General features: G+C 52.1%; 1 protein-coding gene across 5 annotated transcripts in view; it reads right to left on the reverse strand.

Moving 5' to 3' along the window:
• TYRO3 (TYRO3 protein tyrosine kinase) overlaps positions 1-23,769 on the reverse strand; it is a 40,990-nt gene that overhangs the window by 14,565 nt on the left and 2,656 nt on the right. Inside the window, exons 1-19 of one of the 5 annotated variants that reach the window (XR_006218658.1) lie at positions 18,265-18,412; positions 16,256-16,439; positions 15,913-16,013; positions 14,975-15,145; positions 13,409-13,495; positions 12,495-12,610; positions 10,549-10,726; positions 9,710-9,855; positions 9,015-9,159; positions 8,499-8,628; positions 8,315-8,415; positions 7,725-7,820; positions 7,306-7,386; positions 6,767-6,859; positions 6,217-6,338; positions 5,681-5,790; positions 5,338-5,497; positions 4,987-5,123; positions 1,180-2,807 (exon numbers count right to left, since the gene is read on the reverse strand). Coding sequence is in view for 1 of the 5 variants with exons in the window: in XM_042989112.1 (XP_042845046.1) it covers positions 2,417-2,807; positions 4,987-5,123; positions 5,338-5,497; positions 5,681-5,790; positions 6,217-6,338; positions 6,767-6,859; positions 7,306-7,386; positions 7,725-7,820; positions 8,315-8,415; positions 8,499-8,628; positions 9,015-9,159; positions 9,710-9,855; positions 10,549-10,726; positions 12,495-12,610; positions 13,409-13,495; positions 14,975-15,145; positions 15,913-16,013; positions 16,256-16,439; positions 18,265-18,391 (2,676 nt within the window). In the remaining 4 variants the exon portion in view is untranslated. Of the gene's footprint in view, positions 1-1,058; positions 2,808-4,986; positions 5,124-5,337; positions 5,498-5,680; positions 5,791-6,216; positions 6,339-6,766; positions 6,860-7,305; positions 7,387-7,724; positions 7,821-8,314; positions 8,416-8,498; positions 8,629-9,014; positions 9,160-9,709; positions 9,856-10,548; positions 10,727-12,494; positions 12,611-13,408; positions 13,496-14,974; positions 15,146-15,912; positions 16,014-16,255; positions 16,440-18,264; positions 18,424-18,762; positions 18,784-23,769 lie in introns of those variants that run through there. The other 4 variants (XR_006218660.1, XR_006218659.1, XM_042989112.1 and 1 more) reach the window with 4 other exon arrangements.

Consider the following 23,769-nt stretch of genomic DNA (forward strand, 5'->3'; position numbering starts at 1 on the left):
AGAATTCTCAAACATTACCACACAGATAATCATTACAGGCAGTTAAAGCCAATCACAGCAGGAAACATTCTGAAAGCCATTTCCCTGGAAGTGAATTCAGGTCTTATGATCCACGTGGGAACCAGAATCTGGGATGCCAGCAACAGGTTTTTCAGGATATTTGCTTTCAGAAGCACCCGCCTCATTCCACTGCTCTCAGCCAGCAGGGCAATACCTGTGTCCCTCCCTGTCTTCCCACACCCCTCCACACAGAGAGGGACCCAGTTCTCACGCCTCCTGCTACATATTCTCATGAGTTTGCTCTGAAAGCTTCTAACCTAAAATTTTCCAGTGGAAATACTTGGAAGCAAACTTTATGCTCTTATTTCTAATGCTTAAGAGGCATGCCATTCTCTTAGCCCATTTCTTCCCCTGAGTTTCCCCTGGCTCCCAGCAACAATGTAAAGGTGAGAACAAAGGCTCCACACCCAATGATAGAAGGAAAGTCTGACAGAGGGGTAGGAGACAGCCAAAGTAGTCTTTGTCCTTGTTCCAAGAAAAAGGACCTTTCCATAACATTTACATTTTAAAAGATCAAGGGTGGTTATCTCTAGGTGGTAGGATGATTTTCTACATTTTCCTAATTGTCTACAAGGACTATGTATTATCTTTATTTATTCTTGAGAGAGAGGGTGTGAGCAGGGGAGGGGCACAGAGAGAGAGAGACAGAGAATCCGAAGCAGGCTCCAAGCTGTCAGCACAGAGCCCAATGCGGGGCTTGAACTCACAAACCGCAAGATCATGACCTATGCTAAAGTCGGACGCTCAACCAACTGAGCCACCCAGGCACCCTATGTATTATCTTTAATGTGATAATATTCTTTGGGCTCTTCTCTAATTACAAAAGCTTTTTTTTAAAGTTTATTTTTGAGAGGAGAGTGACAGAGAAAGAGAAAGAGCACAAGTGGGGTAGGGGCAAAGAGAGAGTGGAGAGAGAATCCCGAGCAGGCTGTGCACTGTCAGCACGGAGCCCAATGTGGGGCTCAAACTCACAAACTACCGACATCATAACTTGCATCAAAACCAAGAGTTGGACATTTAACCAACTGAGCCACCCATGCGCCCCTAATTACAAAAGCATTTTGTGCTCAATGCAAAAAACTTGGAAGGCACAAAGGAAAACAAGTCCCCTTAACTCACATCATGTAAAGATAACAGCTGTTAACATTTTGGCATATGTCTTTCCAGACTTTTCTCTATGTAGAGATGCTTCATTTTTGTGATCTGGAAAAAAGTAAACAGTTAAGAGACAAAGCCTTGAGCCTTTAGTTCTCAATTTTATTTCTGTTTTTAAACAGCTTCTAACGGCTTGGAAATATCCCTAACAGCAAGGGCCTTGCCCCATGCAATCCAGGGGGCTCCCCTAGCAGGGCTGGGGTCCAGGCTCCAGTAACTCCCCCTCACCCACGTCAGCCATCAGGCCTATTTTCTCTCTTTCTCTGGAGACTTGGGACAGAAGAGGGTCTCCAGAGAGGGAAAATTGGGACTAAGGGATGGATGCTGCATGGAAGGACTGAGCTCAGACACAGCTGCCTTTGTTAGTCTTAGGATATTTTGGGATTTGGTAGCATGCTCAGACAGACTGTGGGAGGGCGTAAAGAGGGGCTCCTGGACTCCTCTCTGGCCCCACGCATTTCTGGGCAGGGCCTACAGCACCCCTTCCTCTTGCCAGGCTTAGTGCACTGCCCTTATGGGCTGGGCGAATGGTAGCCTGCAGTAATCCAGCATGCCTTGCTGTGACCTGGTCAGTAAAGCTGCACTTTACTCCTGGCCTAGGCAGGGTAGGTGGGTCATCAGGAAGGGGATAACGATTCAGACCTGAGAATGCCCCACTGTCTCCTACCATAGGGCTTGGGACCTGCCTGTATCAACCCTTACCAACTCTCACCTAAAGGGAATAATACAAGGGCATCTCTTTGTGAGGAGGAGCAAACCTGGGAATTTAAACCCCAAGCATGGGCAGAGCTAGGCCCCTGGTCAGAGACACCTCAATGCATGCACTAAAGCAGCAGGGGCAGCTCAGCCAGAGAGTAGGGGCCCACAGGGCTAGATCTACCCTCCCCCAAATCTTCTCCACACCCATGGTAACCATGGAAACATAACCTCCCCCCTCCTGCCAGCTGCCTGGGTTTAGACAACCAGGCCTGGCCCACCTCCACCCAGCCAAGGCCTGAACTGACACCAGGCAGGCCAGAGTGGCCGCAGGAAGAACTGGGATTGGGCAATTTGGTGAGTCCAGGCTTCCAGCGCAGCTTGGGAGGACTACCACAGGAGCCTCCATGCCTTGCTGCCTGGGCTGGGGTCAGAGAGGGCTTCCTCAGCCAGCGGCGGGCCAGCAGAGCCAGCAGCATGGCTCGGGACGCCCTCTTCCTGTGGGCTAACAGCTACTGTGGGGCAGTAGCCCTTGCTGCAGAAGCAGCAGCCTCTGGCCCTCACTGACGGGGCTTTCTGGCTGCTGCTCCTCCTGCGCAGGCTGCTCAGCTAGCCCCCCAGGGCTGAGGATGTACCGATAGTCACTGGGGGTGCCCCCCATCGCCCCCACACCACTGCCATCCCCAGCCCCGCCGCTGGCCTGGTCCCTGCCAGGCAGCTCCAGGCGGCCTCCCTCCGCAGGCTCCTCGGCTCTCTCAAGGTTGATATACAAGGGGTCCTGGCTGGTGGACAGCACTGACAGGTGGCCCAGGATGCTCTCCAGCTCCATCCGTAAGCATGTGAAGCTCGGGCGCTGCTTGGGGTCAGCGCTCCAGCACTGGTACATGAGCTCATACCTAGGCAGACAGAAGGGTATGGGGAGACAGTGAGGAGCCCAAAGGGGAAGCTGAGGCCCCTTAAACATACAGAACCAGGAGTTTGAAAACTTTTCTTTAACACACCCATATAAAGCACTTACTATGTATCAGGCACTCTTCTAAGTATTTTACACGTATTATTTAATTCGCACAAATAAATGTGTGAAATAAATGATCCCGATTTCACCAATGGGGAAACTGAGGCCGAGAGAGGTTAAAAACCTTGACTAAGGTCACACATGTAGAAGCAGGTAGAAAGTGAGGTTCCAAGAGTCCCTCCTATGTTATATTGGGAGGGGGCACTAGGAGTGTTTTTGTCTTGCAGAACACAGCTTGGAGTCACTGTTATTTTAATGGAAAGGATTTGAATAGCCGCCCTTTGTCCTGAATCCTCACCCACTCAGGCAGACTTAAATCTTCATTGTTCACGGACACATTTGAACCTAGAAAAGCTTCCAGCCCTCTCCCCCAGGCAGGAACACTTTTTACATACACATTCAGGAGCCTTACAGATTCCCTGAGGTCTTATCCCTGTTCCTGGGGAATGCCTCAGGCTTAAGGAAGAGAAAAAAAAAAGAAGTAACTGCAAGAGGCTGAGACCAGATCCAGGCAGCGCAAATGCCTGACTCCCTTGTGCCCACAACAGGAAGCCCTAAATGCTCCCCACACACTAGCCTTCCTGACAAGGGCCCCCAATGATGGGAGGAATGGTGCCAGACATCGAGGAGGCCATGGAAATGGTCGGGGCCATGAGTACGTGGCCAGGCTGGGATACACTGTCAAGGCTGTGCTAGGAGCCAACTGGCGCCTGTCCACCAGGCTGCCTGGTAGGAAGCCAGCGCCCGCCCTGTTGACAACAGTAGCTCCAGCCTGGGAGGCAACTAAGTCGGGCCTGGTCCCCACTGCTCAGCAAAGCCTCTACAGCTCCAGATCTTCCTTGTGGCTACAGCCACAAGGAGACCTCGGATCCTGCCATGTCCTGAGCTGTGCTGAATAAGTAGGAGGTGTAAGGCCTAGCTAGTGCGCTCAGATTTCCCTCTGACACACAGTCCAGGTTCAGGGCACTTCAAGGTCACTGCCCTAGAGAAACAGGACTCCACCATTCGGGCTGAGACTTCCTCTACCTATCCATGTTTCTTGGACCTCTGGTGGTCCAACCCCACAGCAAGAAATAGGGAGCAGATTCCTTCACTGGATCAATGTGGATGCCCTCCCCCCCCCGGTACTAGTGAAAAGGTCCTCCAGGGCGCCAGGGAAACTCTGGCTTGCACAGTGTGGGAAATAACACTAGAACAAATTCCATTTGGTGTCATGGTTAAAAGGCACATATTCCAAAATCACAGAGATCTAGGTTCACATCCCAACTCATCTACTTAATAGCTGTATGACCTTGGCCATGTTACTTAACCTCTTTAATCTCAGTTCCTCATCTACAAAACGGTGATAATGACAGACTTTTCCTAACAGGGTTAGAGGGGGATTACCTGAAAGAATGCCTGTAAAGTACCCAGCTAATGCTGGTAACACTGTCTTCCAGTCACGAGGGGCTCACAACACTCCCCTATTCAGTGGGTGTGTATCCCTACCCTGTCCCACTCCCAAAGGCTCCAGGCTCCCAGAAAGGAAAGAAGGCAGGTCCCTTCTCCCCAGGACCTTAGGTCTCTCCACTCCCTCAAGAGGAGGCCAACCTCCCGCCCCCAGCGCCCCCTCCTTGTCTAGCAAGGAATGTGATAGAGCAGCAGTTTTTTCTTGCCCTGATGCAGCCCTCTCTGAGGGGGAGGGAGGGCTCAGCCTAGGAGGTTTTCTTAGACTAGCTGGGGACTGAGAAGTAGCGGGGGTGGGAAGAAGGTGACAGAAACTTGCACTGTTGCTCAACCCTGTACCTTCTGCCCTCAGGGTTCCTGGTTCCTCCTGAAAACTGGAGAAAACATGTAAAAAAAGGTAGAACAAGAAACACAGGATGGGAAAAGGAGAGAGAAAGAAAACAGGAGGTGGCAGATAAAGAGGCAGTTTGGGGTCCCTCTAATGACAAGGACCAAAAAACAAAAGGTCCAACTGAGGTTCTGAGCTCCCACTGGACCAGCAGCTGTGCTGGCAGCCAGCACCTGAACCCCCAAATTCCTATTTCCTCCCAGAATCCCCTTCCCAGGGCACTCACACGTCCTCTATACACTCTGGAGGCTGTTTCAGGCGGTTCCCGCCGATGAGGTAGTTGTAAATCTCAGCATTCTCAATGCCAGCATATGGCGTCTGCCCACGCGTCATGATCTCCCACATGGTCACCCCGAAGGCCCACTGGGAAAAAGCGAGGTTGGAGGGGAGATGTCATTAGGCTCCCTGAGCTGGGCAGAACCCTAAGACAAGCACATCTTAGAGCATAGAGGTGTTATAAGGGGGCAGCCAAAGCCCAGAGACCTGGCTAGGTCCCTGAGGATTCTAAAGTTCCACCCACACACCTGGGCCACACTGCTTATGTTACCACCAGGCCTCACTGTGCTCCCCGGCTCACCACGTCACTGTGCACAGTATATAGGTTGTCAGCCAGGCTCTCCAGGGCCAGCCACTTGACGGGTAATTTGGAGGCACAGCCCTGGCGATAGTAGTCCCCGCTATAGATCTTCCGGGAGAGCCCAAAGTCAGCCACACACACCGTCATGTCTTCTGCCAGCCTGTGAGGGGTGTTGGAGGGTGGAGTCAGCCTTCCCCCATGCTGGCAGCCATACTAAAATCAGAGTATCTTTGCTCCCCAGCTGTCCCCACGCATAGCAGATACAGTCCCAGGCGAGAACTGACCATTAGTCTTCCTGTCATTAGCTGCTCGTTCCCACCCAAGCCCTCCGGAATTCACATACATGCAATTCCGAGCAGCCAGGTCTCGGTGGATAAAGTTCCGGGAGCTCAGGTACTCCATGCCACAGGCAATGTCCACCATGAACCGGACCAGGGTCTGCAGGGGCAGGTTCTGGTGGGGCAGACAGAGCAAACTCAGGCTAGATCTGCCCACCCAGCCAGGGCAAGATGAATGGGGTTCCCTGGGGCTTCTCTGGCCAGAAAGCCTAATGACTGTCCTTGGAATTAATGAAAGGAGGGGGATGGAGGGACTTCCCAAGACAAAGAAGCTTTGGCAGACCTGAGAGAGAGACAGCACCCAAGAGTCAAGACACTCCTCATGTGGGATTCCACAGATCTCTTCTCTCAGAAAGGGCCCTTGCCCAGACTAAAATGCCCAGCAGGGCTCTGAGGGAGAAGGAAGCCTTCTAGCATAAAAAGGGTAAAACCCAGCCTGCCTCTTCCCAACCAGCTTGATCAGCCCTGCTCACCAAGCCAAATTCTCTCCCAGGGTCTTTGTCCCTTTCCAACTCCTGGCCATTCCACCCCAGGCACTCACAAAGGGATTCTCCCCAATCCGGGAGGCGAGCAGGAAGGCGTGCAGGTCCCCATGCTTCATGAAGGGCAAGATGACCATGGGGATAGGGAGACGGCCTTTGGCTCTGCTTCGGAGGCTCACCCCTGGGGACAAGGGAGAGTCAGAAGCAGGGCACATAAACGTCAAGAGACAGCTTAGGGGTCTGCGTGAGCCTCCCAACTGCTAGGTCCTACCTCTAGCCCTGGCTCTGTTCCTTCTCCATAAGTCCACAGTGGCCTGGTGACTACTCAAGATTTGGCTGCCCCTAGATCTCTGGAGCATCTTCTTGTCCCCTCCTTCTCTGCCTCTGTTCAAACGGGCAGTCTTCATGTGCAGACCTTTGGTACAGGGCCTGCACACTAAATTCCTTACCTGAGTCTGATCAGATTTCAGCCAGGACTCTCCTTGCTATTTTGCTATCTGCTTATTCACCACGTAAGTTCAAACTTCTCTCCCACAGGCTGCCCTCCCACCTTGGCGGAACACAGTTTTAGCTCTATTGTATATCTGCCTCCCCTAAGAAGGAGCTCACCAACAAGCTTGGCCACATGTGGGTGGTCAAATTCCTTCATGCAAGCTGCTTCCCTGAGGAATTCTTCAATGTCGCTGGAAGCAATGATGTCAGCTGGAAAAAAAGATAGGAGAGAGGGAATGAGGGAGATGTGCCCACAATTCTGATCCAAGACTCCTAGGCTTTGTCCTTCCTGGGCTTCCCAGGGGGTTCAGGAAACAGACTGGCATGAGCAGGAGAAACCCCCATGGAGTGGGGCTATCCAACAACCTCTCTGCTTGCTAATGGTCTTCCCTTTGGTTTAGATAGCCCAGAAGCTCAAGCAACCACAGCTTTAATCACCCTGAATGAGCTCAGAGGAGTCACTGCTGATGGCAGAGAGCAAAGGCTAGGGCACAAACTTGTGTGGGTTTATGCCTTTGAATTATTCACGGGGCACAGGCAGCATCCTACTTAGTGATGAGTAACTCTTCTTGGAAAGTCTAAGGACCCAGCAGAGCCTGCTTCTGTATCAGTCACCCCTTCCACTCCTCACTCCATGTCTACTACTCTTCACTCACCTTTCAGCATCTTGACAGCCACTTTCACAAAGGAGCCATCCTCTTGCTTCAGCTGGGCCTCCCGCACTGAACCAAACTCTCCTAGGAACCGACCCAAATGACGGTGAGGCCACCTTGCCCTACTGCCTCCCACCTCCTTTCCTCCCAGGTGACCCTCCACAGGGACACAAATCACTAGACTCTGGGGACATTGCAGGAGGCTCCTTTGTCTGCAGCCAAAGGGAGTATGCTGGGAGTGCTCCTCAGTCCTCCTCATCCCCAGCCACCATTCCTCCAAACATCCCAAACTCAGGCATTTACAAATAGATCCTGTTTATAGGAGCTGCCCTAAATCTACACCCCCAAAGTGACAGGAGCAACCAAACACACCCCGATATGGCAAACTCCACTCCTGCCAATCACTGTGCAGCCCCACACACCTTTGCCCAACATCCGGCCTAGGGTGAACTGCTGCTCTGGGATGAGCACATCCTCCAGTTTGTCCTTGAGTTCATCACTGATGCCCAAGCTGTCCACTGTGGGGAGAGGGGTGGTAAGAAAGGAGAGGGGCCTCTCCTGCTCCTGACTCGTACCCCCGGCTCCACCCTCAGTGCAGACATGAGCTTAGTTTAGCTCTCCCATAGCTGGGATGGAGACATCCATGAGGGTAGATCAGACACACTGGTCAAATTAATGAGCTAGCAAAAAGAATGTAGTTAGGGGCTCTCTCCCTCTCTCTCTCAAAAATAAACAAATAAACATCAAAAAACAGGGTGGCTCAGTCGGTTAAGCCTGTGACTCTTGATTACGGCTCAGGTCATGATCTTACGGTGGGGCGATCAAGCCCCCCATAGATGGAGCCCTTTGTCAGGCTCAGGGCTGGGTGTGGAGACTGCTTGGGATTCTTTCTGTTCCTCCTCAGCTCAGGTGAACTCTCTCCCTCTCTCTCAAAAATAAATAAATAAACATTAAAAAAGAAAGGAAGAAAAAAAGACAGTCCATTTTTCCTCCTATGATTCCCCACACTCACGTGTGGCTTCGATGCGCTCAGGCCTTTCCCGATTGAAGGACCGGGCTGCCCGGAAGTGAACGGCTGGCTCCCCCCGGGCCATGACACTGTCAAAGGCTTGCCTAAGAAGAAACCCAGGACTTGGAATCAGCTCCAAGATCTACAGTCACCACTTGCCTCTCCCTCCATGTCCTTACCCCCTTACCCGAACCGTGTCTCCTTCCGCCTCTTTCGAAGCAGGATGAGGGCCAAGGCAGCAGCCGTCACTAGGGCTGTCAGCACACCCAGGACTACAGGCACCCAGGATGTACGGCTATGGGGAGGGCCCTGCTGGCCTGTGGGAGACAGGGGGAGTGGCATGAGCTAGGCTGACATAAAAGAGTCCCTTTAGAATTTTCCAATGATGGCCATCTGGTCTGGTCAAGAGGTTCTCTTAAGTCAATAAAAGTCCCAAGTGGAAAGCAGCTCCAAAGGAAGACCCAAGAGTTCCTACCCTGTCAGTGATTGGCCCTGGCTATTGGGACTTACAACTCGACCAGAGATTCCTATGCTAGTCCTGTGGCAGGGGGAGAAGAATGACTTTTAGTTTAAATACCAACCCTGGCCTCAACTGCTGAGTCTTTGGGTCTATTAGCAGGAAAGGTACTGCCAGCCTCCTTCCACCAGTCTAGGTTGCCCTTGAAAGCCTTGCTCCCCTGTGCCCTTCCCCTGTAGGCCTTACCTGCATGGTCGTGAGAAGAGACCACCAGTGGCTGACTCCAAGGCCCACAGCCAACTGCATTGGAGACGCACACACGCACAGTCAGGTCCTTCTGGGGATCCCAGCCTGTCAAGTTGGCCCTGGTCCCCTCCACTGTCAGCTCACCCTGCAGCCAGGAAAAGCCCCCATCCCATACTTGAGTCTGAGGAAAAGGCCTCCAGCTGGGGCCTGAAAGTCAGAAAAAGGTCTAGCTAGGAACACAGGAGGCAAGGGACACTGTGGGTTCAGGGGCTTCAGGAACACAACATGCTGGGAGTCATCACATTCCTGCTCCAGGCTGCAGAGGCCTCTCCTGAACACAAACAAGGCTCAGTCCTGGCTGGCAGAGGTGGGGGATGGGAGGGAACTAGGCTTGGGATAAGATGATCTTATCTGCACCCTCCCCTCCCCAATTGGTGCAGGAATGTGCTTCCTGCTTTACAAACAAAGCAGCCACCCACCGGATGCAATCCTAACTGGAGACACCATCCAATAAGGAGGGAAGAAGCCTGCAGGGGAAGGTGGGGAAAAGTGGACTCCCTCTCACTCGAGTGGTGGGAGGCTGAGCCCACCAAGGACGGCCATTCAGAAGCTCTAAAGGCCTTAGAGCCCTGAGAGCTGACTCTGGTACACCTGAAGAATGGAAGCTTGTCTCCCCTTACCTGGGTGCCCCTTACCTGGGTTCCGTTGTCTTGAACCCAGGACAGCTTATAGGGTCCCAGGGGGCCTTCCAAAGGGCCCTCAGGGATCACTTCTTCCCACTCCAGGATGAGGCCTGAGTCTGTGCGGATGGCATGGAGGTTCTGAGGAGCGCTGGCTGGGGCTGTACCCGAAGAGAGAAGGCTATTAAGAGCCCTGCCCTTCCCACTATCACTATCCCATGCTGGCCTTTGGAACCAACTCCCAAGAACTACACAGCTCAGAGAGCTACGGGTGGGGTTTAAAGCTTGCCTCCCAGTCCTGACTGCTCTCACTTTTAATCCTGTGGAGGACCAGTGAGTAAAGGCAGGACCCACAGCACCCTGCTAGGTACAGTGCTGCTCTTGGTTACTGCCTCAGGAGCATCCTTCACCACTTCCCCCTCAAAGCCCCACCAGCCTCTTTGCAATTGCTAAGAGAAATACAAGCAAGTTCCTATCATAGGATCTTTGCACTTGCTAAGCCCTCTTCTGCATTGATTCCCCCCGGTGTGGCTCCTTCCTTATCATTCAAACCTCAGTCTCTTTACGGGGGTATGCCTGGACCACCCTGGGGCACTCTTCATCAATCTTTTCTGGTATTATCTGATCTTTTCTAATCTGCTTGTCTGTTCCACCCCCCTAGAACTAAAGCTGCATGGGAAGGGAGCTGGATTTATCTAGTTCATAGGCATGCAGCAGACACTCAGTGTTTGCTGAATGAGGCAGGAATCTCTTTTTCGGGTAGCTTCTCTCTCAAGCAACCTCATTCAGAACTGGAGCCAACATCACCTCTTCCCCACTGGAGCCCTGCCCAGCCACTTTGCTAAGTCCCTTACCTAGACCCTTTGTCCGGAAGGGCACCCAGTCAGCATATGGAGAAGGCCCCAAGGCATTGGCACAGCGCACCCTGAGACTGTAGTTGGTGGCAGGTGCCAGGTCCCGGAGCAGGCAGGTAAAAGGCGGCACAGGGACCACAACAGCCAGGACTTCCCAGTCTCCTGGTGCCTGTGTCACCTACAGAAAAGCAGCAAAGTAATGAGGGAGAGAACGGAGATAGAAAATGGTATTGTGGCATAGGCATGGGGGGTGGGGGATCTTGAGTTAATGACTCCTCCAAGCCTATCAGCAAACACTTGCAACCCACCCCCTCCCACCGCCCACCACTCCAATAACACACCAGGTTCCACATCTCCATGCATTTGCAAATGCTGTTCCTTTGCTTGGAATGATCTTGCTTGCTCTTCATAGGAAAGTCCAACTCATCTTTTAAGATTGAGTGCAAATACCACTTTTTCTATCAAAGACTTTCTCATCTACTCCAGAAAACTCATGCCCTTTTATGCTCAGTTCATAATTGGGTTATAAGAGTTATCATGTATTGTAACAGTGCAAAGTCTCAGTTTCTCAAGGGCAGAGTAACTGAGAGCCTAGGGGCACATGAACCAAGACTTCACCTTACATTTTGGGGGCCCAGGGCAAGAGTACAAATGGAGACCCATGTACCATGGGGCTAAATATTTAAATGTTATAGGGGCGCCTGGGTGGCGCAGTCGGTTAAGCGTCCGACTTCAGCCAGGTCACGATCTCACGGTCCGTGAGTTCGAGCCCCGCGTCAGGCTCTGGGCTGATGGCTCAGAGCCTGGAGCCTGTTTCCGATTCTGTGTCTCCCTCTCTCTCTGTCCCTCCCCCGTTCATGCTCTGTCTCTCTCTGTCCCAAAAATAAATAAACGTTGAAAAAAAAAAATTTAAATGTTATAAATCAGCTAACAAATTATTAAATAAAATATTCCGTCTTCGTATATTGACAAATAAAGCTTCCAAACAACCTGGAAGGTCAGGTTTGCATTTATAAACCTCTGATTCCTTTAATTCCCAAGCCAGAATGTGGTGGCACAAGAAGACGAAGCCTCCGAGCCAAGGGTCTGTACCGAGAGGAACATCAGATGCCCGGGTGTGGACAATGTTGCCTGCATACCCATCCCCCACAATGGCTGCCCTTTGGACTTAGAGGTGCACAAACCAAAGATGAGCCAGGCCCTGGAAGCAGACTGGGGACCATAAGGCAAGACATCCCTAGTATCTAGAATATGGTGTAGTGTGGCAGTTGGGGAAAGGGAAGGGGGTGTCCTCATGATCTAGATAGGCATATCCCCTTGGCTCTACAGACTCCTTGCCCAGGGGCAAGGGGTACAGCCAAAGAAAGGCCACAGTGGCATCCTCTAAATGGTATAGACCAGAGTAGCAGGGACCTCTCCTGCCAGGGGCAGGGGACTGCCTAGAACAGTTTCAAAGTGTTCATTAAATACCTTTGAGTAAACAAATGAAAATAAGGCTTCATGCATTGCTTCTTGTTTTTGTTATTACCTTACCCAGATTTTCCACTCTCTGGTGTTTAGAACCCCTCAGATCCCCTTGTTCTCTTTGGCATGAGTCAGGGGGTGGGGCATAAGGGTACAGGTATCAGCTAAATCAAAGGTTTGGGTTTTTGCCGACATAAGAAAAATCCTTCCAGGCATCCCAAATCTGCTCTAGTGATCTGCTTTCCAGCCTGAAGAATGTACAGGTTAGAGCCAACTTGCCAAGTCACTTGGTTACCAGAGTACCCTATAATAAGGGACAGTGGGTTGAGTTGTTCCTGGTAAGACAGCAACACCTGAACAGGGCCAGAAACCAAGTCCTATGGGCAAGTGTAGGTAAAAGTGATACCACTGCGAACAAAGTGCCACCAAGGCAGCCACAGAACAAACATGGCCAGGAGAGTCTGTCCTCCCTCTCAGCCTACCTGGACTGTACATGACTGGAGCAGGGCTAGGCCATCAGCACCTGGTGTCCAGGCCACACTAGCATTGCTGCTGGAGAGCTTTGTCACTGTGATGTTGAAGGGGGCTGCGGGCAGTGCTGTGGACAGGGAGTGAGAGTCAGTGCCCTGGAGTTCAGTGCCCATCAAGGATATGAGGAAGCAGAAGGCATGGGAGTCAAGCCTTGAGTCCCTCCCTAAGGTCTAGAGTTTCCCCCAACCTAACGATGGCTACTCAGCACTCCCAGGACCATAGTAATATACAAGCCAAGCAACCAGTAAGGGATAGCTGCTCATACCCAGGAGGGTGCGTTGGCTGGAGAGAGAGGTCGCCTCTCTATGAATCAGGGGCCCTGTCTGACCAAGGAATAGGGTAAGACAGTGGGTGCATGTGGGGACAGCGCCTCGGCCTTGAGAGATACAAATGAGAAGCTGTCCCTGCAGCCATAAGCCATTCCTCCACACACTGGCTCTCTCCCTCCCTTTTCCCTCCCTTTGTGCATACCAGCCCTTTGGATCTCCTCTATCAACCTGCTAGGCTGTTTTCCCCAGCCCCATTCCCTCCACAGGGGCTGGCAGAAGCAAGGTTGGGCATGAGCCTTGACCATCTCCTGCTCGCTCCCTCTCTCCCTCCCTCGCAAGGACTCTGCTTCGTGATGGGAAATCTGCTGTGACGTCAGGTTTCTATTCTCATCTCAGCCACGGCAGGGTCTCAGGTGCCCTCACTAGGGATGGAGCTCTGCCAATTAACCCCTCATCCCTCAGATCCCAGCAGGGCTGCGGGAAGCTAGAACACCAAATGACTGTAACTTCATCAGCTGGCTGAGAACGCCCCTGACTCGCCCACTCTCCTTCCCTCCTTCCCTCCCCCCCACCAGTCCTCCTGCCAGTCTTCCTACCTTGAAGGCGAACAGTGGCTGGGCGAGAAGAGGCCAGGCCTTTAAGGTTGTGAGCTTCACAGGAGAACACTGTGCTCTGGGTCACCCCTGAGGCCAGAAAACCTCAGTCAGCGCCCCCCAAGCAGCAACTTGCATTTATTCTGGGACCACCAGGGAAGGGGGATATGTAGACTCTGGATCTGAGTATCCTAGAAGTCCCTCAAGCCAGAGGGAAGGGCTAAACAATGGGATATGTTGGAAACAACAGGGACTTTGGAGTCTAATGCGCCTGGATATAAACCCCAATGCTGGGGCTCTGTCTTCTCATCTCCCAAATGGGAGAATTGTGAGAACCAAATGACGTAACACACATAAATTGCATGGCACAGTGAACACTTGAGGAATGTTCTACTACTCCCCCCTACCTCAATCCCACCTCCTGAAGATAGCACAAAGCTCCCTCCCTTTTCTGTTCACTCCTTTATTGCACATTCCAGAGCCCTTCTTTATTTGCTCTATGCCTTATCGTTGTTACATTTGCAGATTCTTTGCCTTGCAATAGTTCTCAGTTCTTTATGCATGTGTCTTGTCTCCCCAATTACACTAATTCCTTGGGGGCTGGACTGATGGCTTCTATTTCTTTTGTATTCCCTAGATCCCCCGTGGTGCCTAGCACAGTGTGATGTGTGGAGTAGGAGTTCAGTGAGTGCTTATTATCAGGCTGGCTGTCTGAGGTCCCAACCACGTACATCTGGAGAAAACTGAACCCAAACTTCCCTCTAATCTGCTCCAGCCCAGCACCTCCTCATCAGGTCCCGCAGCCCACCTCTTCTCAAGATTCATATTGCTAGGGCACTTGGCACAACAGAACCTGTCCCTCCCACCTTCCAGTGTGTGAGACCAAGCTCAGATTCTCAACTTTTTTGGTCAGTTCAAGCCTCAACCAGGAACTTTAGCTTTATTTCACAGATAAGTGAACCTCACGAGCCTCAGTATGTGTGTGAGGATCTTGGGGTCCAGGTGGGTGTGCATTACTGCTTTGGGTGTATCTGTGTGGAGGTATGGATAAATATAGTTATTTGAGAAAATGTCTAGAAATTTCTGGAAAGGGCCATTAGGAGAGGCGGCTCCTGTATCTTTGTACTGCCACCCCCCACCTTTCCTTCTCCCTGCCATTCCCCACTCTGCAGCCCCAGACTCTTGTCTTCTAGGCAAGTCTGCCAGACACTCCTCCTAGTTCTGCGTGGGCTGGTTCCTGGCTCCTTCCCTTGGGAGGGGTGGGGGGAATGGGTGCCCCTGGTTCCACATGATTCCATCTCCCAGGGCCAGCTGTGCATGGCCTGGACTACTGTGAAAGACAGGGAGAGGCTCCAGCACCCTCCAAACACACCCAGCAGGATCACCACTAATCGGCCTATCTGCCAGCCTAGCACACCTGACTCAATGAGCTTAGTAATGGTGCAGGTCAGGTACCCAGGCACTGGGGTGTTTTCTGGACATTCACAATACCATACCTGGTGATTTACACAGATTTGAACTCTGCCAGCCTCACCACCCCTGCTCAAAGCCCCTCCTGATGCTGCTCACCTGTTACATTTAAAACAGAAGGAGAGGGAGCAGGTCCCCCAACCTTTGTGCCTCCTCTCCACCAGACAATGGTAACAGGTTCAGGGGGACCCACGGCCTCACAAGACAGCTGGAAAGGGGCATTGGGTGGCACTGCCAGATCTTTTGGCTCCACAGTGAAAAATGGCACACCTAAGGAGAAAGGGGGGGTGGGGAATGAGCCTTGCCACCTCTCAGTTTCCAACCACCCCAAACCACAAGTTTGCTACCATTTGTAGCCCTCTATGCAGAAGGTCCCACAGGCCCTCATGATTGGGTCAACTGCAGAACAGGCCACCTAGCTGGAGAGGGAGCTTCTCTTCTTTGGGCACCTTAGGAATATACTTTATGCTGTCCTCTTGGGCATGGTGGCTTCTCTCTTCCCAGACCTGCTCTGACAGCCCTTCTCAGAGCAAGGGAGGAGGCAGAGGGTGGGGAGTGGGGGAGGGCCAGAAAGGGAGGGGGAGTGGGCGGAAGCTTTAGCAGAGTTCTGCTGGCAGGCCCCAGATCCCGTTCAGGGCCCTTTGTTACTTTCTTAGTCACTTTGTTTTCCTGGGCTGAACAGCTCTGAGCTCCCGCAGCTGCAGATCCTTCCTCCCCTCCCCCATCCCTCCTGGCCTGGCCACTTGGCAAAACAGGGTCCAGCCCCAAATGGGTGGTTGAGGCTTGTTGCTCAGACAACTGAAACTGACTGCACCCCATAGGTTGTAAGTCCTAGTTGCCCCCTTGGCTCTGAAATACCCAGATTCCAATGGGTATGGTGTTCCAATGTCTGGGGAAGGCCTGGAGCCTGGTCAGTCAGGCCCCAGAGGGAGTTGGGCAGCCCAGCTTCCACCAAGCTTTCTTCTGCAGAGGTGTGGTCACTAGCAGACAGCACCTGCTCCAGGCCAACATGCCCACCTGTGTCCCTGCCTCCTCACCTTCTACCGTGAGCCACACTGGCTGGGAGGTCTCGGTTTCTCCCCCATCCTCCACCTGGCACCAGTACCGGCCTGCATCAGAGCGCTCCACTGACTTCAGGCTGTGGAAACAGGACACCAGGCTCGCCTCCCAGGGTCAAGAGGGGAAGCTGTGCTGAGCAGACTCAGTGGGTTCAGCCTGCCCCCACTTCTGGATGTTTCCAAACAATGCCGAGAAAAAAAAAAAAAAAACAAAAAACCCAGACCTCTGGACAGCAGCATTGCCCCAGTTCCCAAGCCCCCCCCCATAAAGCATAACCTGCCCCCAGGCTGGCATGCCACACCTTCCCCCACAGTCCTGCACCTGAGGAAGCCAATCCAGTGCTGCTCACTGACTGGGATGTACACCTGATCCACACTCTGGACCACAGCCCCGTCCTTCACCCACTGTATCTCAGGCTCCTCCATTCCCTCCACACTGCAGTTGAGCTTCACCGGCTGCCCCTGAGATACTGTCAGCTTCACCGGGGCTCCCATGAGCTTCAGGCCTGAGAGGTGGGAAGGAGAAGGTGTCAGTATGCTTGAGAGGGCCCCTGTCTCTGGAAATATCACCTATTCTCTTCCAGAACGTAATTTCTGGGTCAGAGGGCTCATTCTCAGCTAATGGTCAAGAAAGTAGATGTTGGACAGGGTGGGAAGGAAGGTGGCCTGGGCCTTGTCTGGGGAGAGGAATGTGACAAGCTCTCCAGGCACCATTTCTGCCACTGTCAAGTTCCCCCCAGCTCTAAGATAGTTACCTCTTCCGCATACTTCGCTACTGGGCAATGTTAAGTTCAAGCCCAACCACCAGAAGGAAGACAAGCCAGGCTGAAAAGGTGGGGCATTCTTATACACCTGGGGCAGGGTACTGCCCTGGGAATGACTGCTGCACCCATCTAGTGCAACAGGCGGCCAGCTCCCTGCCCAAGGTCTCAGGCCAGAACTCACACTGCTGTTGGCAGTGTTACCTCAACCCGCATCCCACCTTGGCAAATGAAAGGAGGCTGAGGAAGAGAAGGAGGGGGTGCTCCTCTGAAGTGGAGAACATATGGCTACAGAACCACGTCAGATCAAACACATGGCAGCCTTCCTGGCAGCCACCCGCTCTATTAATACCTGAATGTGTGCAGGGGCGGGTGCTAGGGAGGTAGGAGGTAGAAGGCAGGGGAGGGGCCCTGAACAGGGAGTCCAAGACCCCTGAGCTACTGTCACACCAACAGGAGCCACCCTGTGGAGCACTACCTTCTGCAGGCATCCACACACACAAGCGCGTGCACGCGAACACACACACACACACACACACACACACACACACACACACACACCCCTCCTGGTCTTCTGGTATGTTTTTAAGCAGAGAGGGGCAGGTGAACTATCCACATAGCTGAATCCAGTCCTGCTTCTTCCTACCCTTTGCTGCGCAACTCTAGGCAAATTCCTTGGCTCCCTAATTCTGAGATATACCCTTTCAGCTTGTAAATACTTGTCACTCTTTCCCTTCCCTTCTCTGAGAATCTGATATACCAGGGAGTGCTGTCTCAAAACAAGGTGCCAGCTCCATGGCTGCTACTTTAGCCTGTGTCACAGGGCCAGTCACAGGGCAAGGAGGGATAACCTCACACCCCATACACACCCAACAGTCCCAGAGGGGTGTAGTGTGAACTTGGAGATGCAGAGTGCTGTGAGGAGCACTCCCACAACCGGCAAATGCCTCAGTGGCCATGTGGGAACAGGAGGCTAACCCCTACAAAGACCAGCAACCTTCCTCCAACCTATCCTCTCCAACAATCCCCGCTTCAGGAAGCTTTGAGTGGGTACAGGACCTAGAGTATGTACAGATGTTTTCTGTGACCGGGCACCCTCACAGCCCCTGTACCCTCAATGGTGCAGGTGTGCCTCCTGGCTGTTCAGTCCAGCTCCAGTGGTTTCAGAGTGGGACCTTCGTGTGTAGGGTGGGCAGAATTGGGGTCTCCAGGACGGGGAGCGGAGAGTAAACATCTAGGTACGTCGAGGCGGGAAAATCCAGTCCCGAACACCCCCCTCTGACCGCTCAGCCCACAGCCCCACTCCTTTCCCTTCCACCCGAAGAGCCCCGGACGCGAGAAAGTTGGGGGTGGGGCCCCGGCCCGAGAGCCGGCAGCGGACCCGGCGCAGAGCCGACCCCCCCACCCCGCGTTGCCCCCAATCTCGGCCTTCCAGCTCCGGTCCCCCCACCCAACTCTCCGGCCCGCCCAGGCCCGGGGCTCGCTCGGCTCGGCTGCGGTTCCTCGGCGCCCACCCGGCCGCGCCCCTCCGCAGCCCCCAGCGTTCCGCCGCCTCCCGACCAACCCCTACCTGCGGCCGCGGGCTCAGCGAGCAGCAGAGCGGCCAGACTCGCCAGCAGCAGCAGCGGCGGCGGCGGCGGCGGCGGCAGCGGCAGCGGCGGGAGCCCCAGCCGCCCCATGCTCCGCCTCAGCGCCATCGGCGGCGACGCCGCACCATGCCGGGCCCGGCCCGCGAGCGACAAGGGAGGAGAGAGGAGGGAGGAGGCACGGAGGAGGAGGGACGAGAGAGGAGGGCCGCGGGAGGGGCGGGGGCCGGTCCGGGGGCGGCGCTGGGGCCCGCGCCTCCGAGACCCGCGCGCGCAGCGAGTCTCGGCGGCCGCCGTCAGCAGCGCGGGGTCCCCGGGGCCGCTGATGGGCCACCGCGCTCCTTCCACAGCCGTCGCCGCCGTCGCCGCCGCCGCTGATTCATGTTCTCTGAGCCGCCGCCTCCTCCCCAACCAGCCCGCCCGCAAGCCTGAGCTCGTACCGCCCCCCGCGGAGCCTCGGGCGGCTCGCTCCGAGCGCCCACCCTGCTGCCGCCTTCCCGGCCCGCGCCCGCCCGCGGGGCTCCCCTACCGCGGCGGCACCCCGGGCCAGCTTCCCCAGTGCCGACCCGAGGATCTGCTGGTGCCCGGGTGGTGCAGCCAGCCACGCCCCTCCTTTCCCTAAACACACTCCAGCATCGTTTCAAACCTAGCACTCCTGATCCTGCCGTCAAACCTCGCTCGAGCCTCTACCGCACCCCAATTTTTTGTCCAGGCTCTGATGCTGGAACCTCGTCCCCCCTCTCAGGACATAAAGCATCTCAGTCCCCTAGATTCCCAACCATCAGAGCCCCGAAATCGTGACTCAAGGCTTCCCCCACTGGACTAACACCCCTTCGTGCTTCTTTCTTGAGGCTTTCACCCAAATTTCCCTTTTTCGCGCGCCATTTCCCACCCCTTTATCTCCAAGATCTTGAGCCTTGGGTCTCGAGTTTTCCAAGATCTTTTTGGTAATCCTCAGGTTTCATCTGACATCCCCATTGCTACTCTACATAGGCCAAAGCCCAATGGCCTATATCTTTTAGGGCTGTCATTCTTCCTAGTTGCTTCCTCTGCTTCTATCCCCCATTCCCTAGGACATGGTGTGGAAGTTGGCTACGTCCTCACAGAATCCAATAAAACATTAGCTATTATTAGTAGACCACCTTGCACACAATAGGCATTCCATAAAGAAACAGACAGATGTCTGTTAAATTAATTCATAATTGCCTCAGAGCTTGGCCTGCCCCACAGTAATCACGGGGGGATGGCTGTGCTCAAAGACATCCTGTCAGGAAGATACACAGCTGATTCCAAATGCAGCCTACCAAGAGTTTCCCTCCCCTTGCCCTTGCCTCTACCTGTCCCCTGGAGATTACTCCAGAGGGCCCTTCCAGAAGTGCTGGGTAAGGAGGAAGGACAAACCACTTAGCCTCCTGTTTCCTATAGCCACACTGGATCTTATCAGGGATTCTCCTGAGCAGCAGGGGCCTGCCTCTTCCTCCACTTGGCCCCATCAGTGCTTGCTTATTAATTATACTAATGACAACAACAACAGCAGTGCTGGTGGCAGCCTCAGACCCAGCTGGGGGCGCCCCCAGGTGGCAACACAGGGAGAGATTCCAGAAGGGCTGTCAGACTTGGCAGGGGCCTCAAGTCTGGTTTAGCTGAGCACTCTGCCAATTTTCTTGGGTACTGTGGGTGGGCTTCAGGACCCTTTCTTAAAGGAAAAGACTTGCTCCATTCCAGAATCCACAGCTTCTGAGTTTGGGCTGAGTTGGATAAGGGTAGGCAGACAACAGTCTGGAGCTGAAGCCAGGTTCGCCAGGGCCATACGACTGTGGCAAAGTGGCTGCAAGACTGCAATACAGTGGCTGCTTAAGCACTTGTCACTGCTTGAGGCCATCTCCCCCACCTCTCCTCTCTCCAGGGGATTTCAAGTTTCCCATGAAAGGCAGCCTCCTCCTATTGACTCTGTTTGACACTGGAAATACTTCTCCTAGAGGATGTTGAACCTAGAGCCCAAACCCAACCTTCCACTTTCTTTTCTCCCCTCATTTCCTCCCCATCATTTCCTGAACTCTGACAGGGAATCCCAGCCTAAGGACCATCCTTTCCCATCAGTCAAAATAGGCTTCCTGGATATGTCATGGATGCCACTGCATTCTGTACTCACAGCCTTCACAAACTTCCTATCTCAGCTGTAGGCCTCAGGCACATCTCTGTCACCCTGGGCCAGCACACTTTCCATGTGGGGCCAGGAGCCCTGAGTCCCTGCTTCCTCTATACCCGCTTTTGAATCCTTATCAATTCTTAGTATTTCTATTTACAAGGTAGGGGGTACTGTGGGGTCTTGGTCTCCTGACTTGCCAGCCAGCTCCCACATAGAGTGCTTGCTTTCCTGAGCCCTCGAAACCCATTCTTCTTACCTATCTACCCCATCTCTCTATGTATCTCTGTCTCTCTCTCTTTCTGGCATGGAACATGCTTTAAGGGTATGTGAGCAGGTGTGATTTTGTGGAAGAAGTGTGTAGGTGGGTAAGAGGGTGTGCATTGTGATGTATGAGGGAGGGTGTGCATTTGTGCAAACTCTAAATGTGACTGACACTTTGTGGGTGGATGGGGAGAAAATGCGTGTGTGTGTGTGTGTGTGTCTGAAGGAGGTTGGCTGCCTGTGCAAATTCATGCCTGCAAAATCTCCCTTCCTTTCATAAATGCATTGCTTCGAATGAAACTAATCAAATCAACAGGAAATGTATTTGACATAATGCAGGAGCAGCTGTCCCAAGAGTTGCTGTCCTCAGAACAGTACCAAAGCCAGCTCTGATCTATCCCAGGGGAGTAAGAAGGGGATACAGGGAGAGGAAAGGCCAGCAGCAACCCATTATTATGGATGGAGCTAGGTTGGGCCATGGTATCTCCCTACTTGGATGAAGTAAGTATCTGCCCACTCTGCCTTTTATGATCCAGGACTGCTCAAGGAGGCCAGGGATAGATAGAGAGGACACAGACAAACCTGGAAATAAAAATAAAAACCATCTGCCCATAGTAGCAGAACTCCCTGATGGCAATTTCCAGCAGTTTCAGGAAGCACCTGCTTCAGCTTCTTTTTCAGTTAGGACCTTCCTGTCCTTCCTACTCAGGCAAGAGTGGGTGGACCAAGAAGTAACCAAGGTGAGCGATGGGGTCAAGGTAGTCTCACTGCCCTGTGACCAAGGACCCATTATTTCCCAGCTACTAAGAAAGAATGGATCCTTGGGACCCATTGAAAGTTGGGAAATTCCACTTAGGGAATGGGAAGGTCGAAGACTGTGCTCTCCATCACCTTAGAGAAGGCAGGGAATCCACTCCAGGGCTTGGAGGAAAACTGCCTGCAGGTGTGATGCCAGTTGTGCCTGCAAAACACCCCTTGCCTGAAGCTCCTGAGTCAGAAACAGTGCCATTCCCTGCCCAGCTGAAGATGAAACAGAAAGGTAAATCCCTAGGAGAGACCGAACTTGGATGTAGAGTCACAGAGGGACTTTCAAATGGTCAGAGTTTTTCCCCAAAAGCAAACTTAGGAGGTAGGAGAGAGCAATAAGTTTGAGGTTTCTGAAACAGCAGATGGGTCTAAATGTGTGGAAGAAAAAATGTGTCCTCTTCAAAATTTCATCTAGGGAATCGGGTGCCTGGGTGGCTCAGTTGGTTAAGCATCCGACTTCGGCTCAGGTCATGATCTCACGGTCCGTGAGTTCGAGCCCCACATCGGGCTCTGTGCTGACAGCTCAGAGCCTGGAGCCTGCTTCAGATTCTGTGTCTTCCTCTCTCTCTGACCCTCCCCCGTTCATGCTCTGTCTCTCTCTGTCTCAAAAATAAATAAACATTAAAAAAAAAATTTCATCTAGGGAATGGCCCTGAAAGGAAGAGTTCCATGTGTAAGGGCCTTTGTCAACTGACAAAGGAAATATATGTGTGAGCGTGAGTATATTTGTTTGTATATCTAGCTGTCTGTATTTCTCTTTTTGATCCTCTTTAACTACAGCCTGGCCAGTGACTTTTTTTTTTAACTTTTTATTATGAAATATTTTAAATATATATATGAGTAGAGACCAAAGTACAGTATAATCCCCAATGTAATTATCACTCCACTTCACTGATTATCTTAGCCAATTGTATTCTGTTTTCCCATTTTTTGTTGTTTTCCTGGAGTTCTTAAAAGCAAATCTTAGCCATATTATTATTTCAGCTATAAATATTACACTGTAGCAGACTTAACAAATAAAAACCTCATCCATATATAAATTCAGTTGCTTATGTATAGAAATATTTATAGATATGCACATATAACAATATATAGATATATTTCCTTTGTCAGTTGAGAAGGGCCTAAAAGTAAGACACCTCAGTAGCAATGAACATACCTAGCACCCAAATTTTGATTTCTAACTCCACTTCCCAATAAAAGGAACTAAGGACTTTTGGAGAAATGGCTGATTCCAGGATTGGGCACAAAATATACAAAATGATCTCAGAGCATCTTACAGGGCCAAAAAGAACTGCTCAAAAACCCAAACCCAAACCCTCCCCCATCCTCCCCACACACAATGATGAGGTCTATCAAAGGGCCAAATATTTTGAATAAATAAGTTAATGGGGAGCATAGACAAATCTCTCATGCAGAGGAATTACAAATAACTTAGGTAGACACTCCACCCTTAAGGAGAGGAAGCAAGCCTCCACATTCAAGTGTGGGCCACGCAGAGTGACTTCCTTCCAAAGAGGATGGGATTGGAAGCAGCGGTGGTACAGTACAAAGATCTGAAATTTCTAGGTGATTAAGGTTAACATCAACAGTCGTAGGTCATATTGGTAGTAGGTGCCTTGACACAATGTGATAAAAATAGCATTTCATCCCTGTGTTGTTCTTCCCCAAAACCTATAACCCCAGTATTATCATGAGAAAAACATCAGACAAAACCCAACTGAAGGACATTCTATACATTCTACCAGTACTACTCTGTCCAACTCATCAAAAACAAACAAACAAAAAGTCTACAAAACTGTCAACACCAGGAGGAGCCTAAGGAGACATGACAACTAAATGTTCTTATGGAACAGAGAAAAGACATTAGGGTAAAGCTGAGGAAATATGAATAAAATATGGACTTTAGTTGGTAATAATGTATCAATATTGGTTCATTGGTTCTAACAAATGTACCATTGAATGTTAGATGTTAAAAACGGGAAACTGGAGCACCTGACTGGCTCAGTGAGTAGAACACGTGACTCTTGATCCTGGGGTCCTGAGTTCAAGCCCCAAATTGGGGGTAGACTTTACTTTAAAAAACTGGGTGGCTCACTTGGTTGAGCAACTGACTCTTGACTTTGTCTCAGAGTGGAAGGATCCTAGAATTGTGGGATGGAAACCAGCATTAGGCTCTGTGATAAGTGTGGAGCCTGCTGAAGATTTTCTCTCTCTCTCTCTCTCTCTCTCTCTCTCTCTCTCTCTCTCTCCCTTTGCCCCTCTCCCTATC

This window comes from Panthera tigris, chromosome B3 (genome assembly GCF_018350195.1).
Source record: "Panthera tigris isolate Pti1 chromosome B3, P.tigris_Pti1_mat1.1, whole genome shotgun sequence".
NCBI lineage: Eukaryota > Metazoa > Chordata > Mammalia > Carnivora > Felidae > Panthera > Panthera tigris.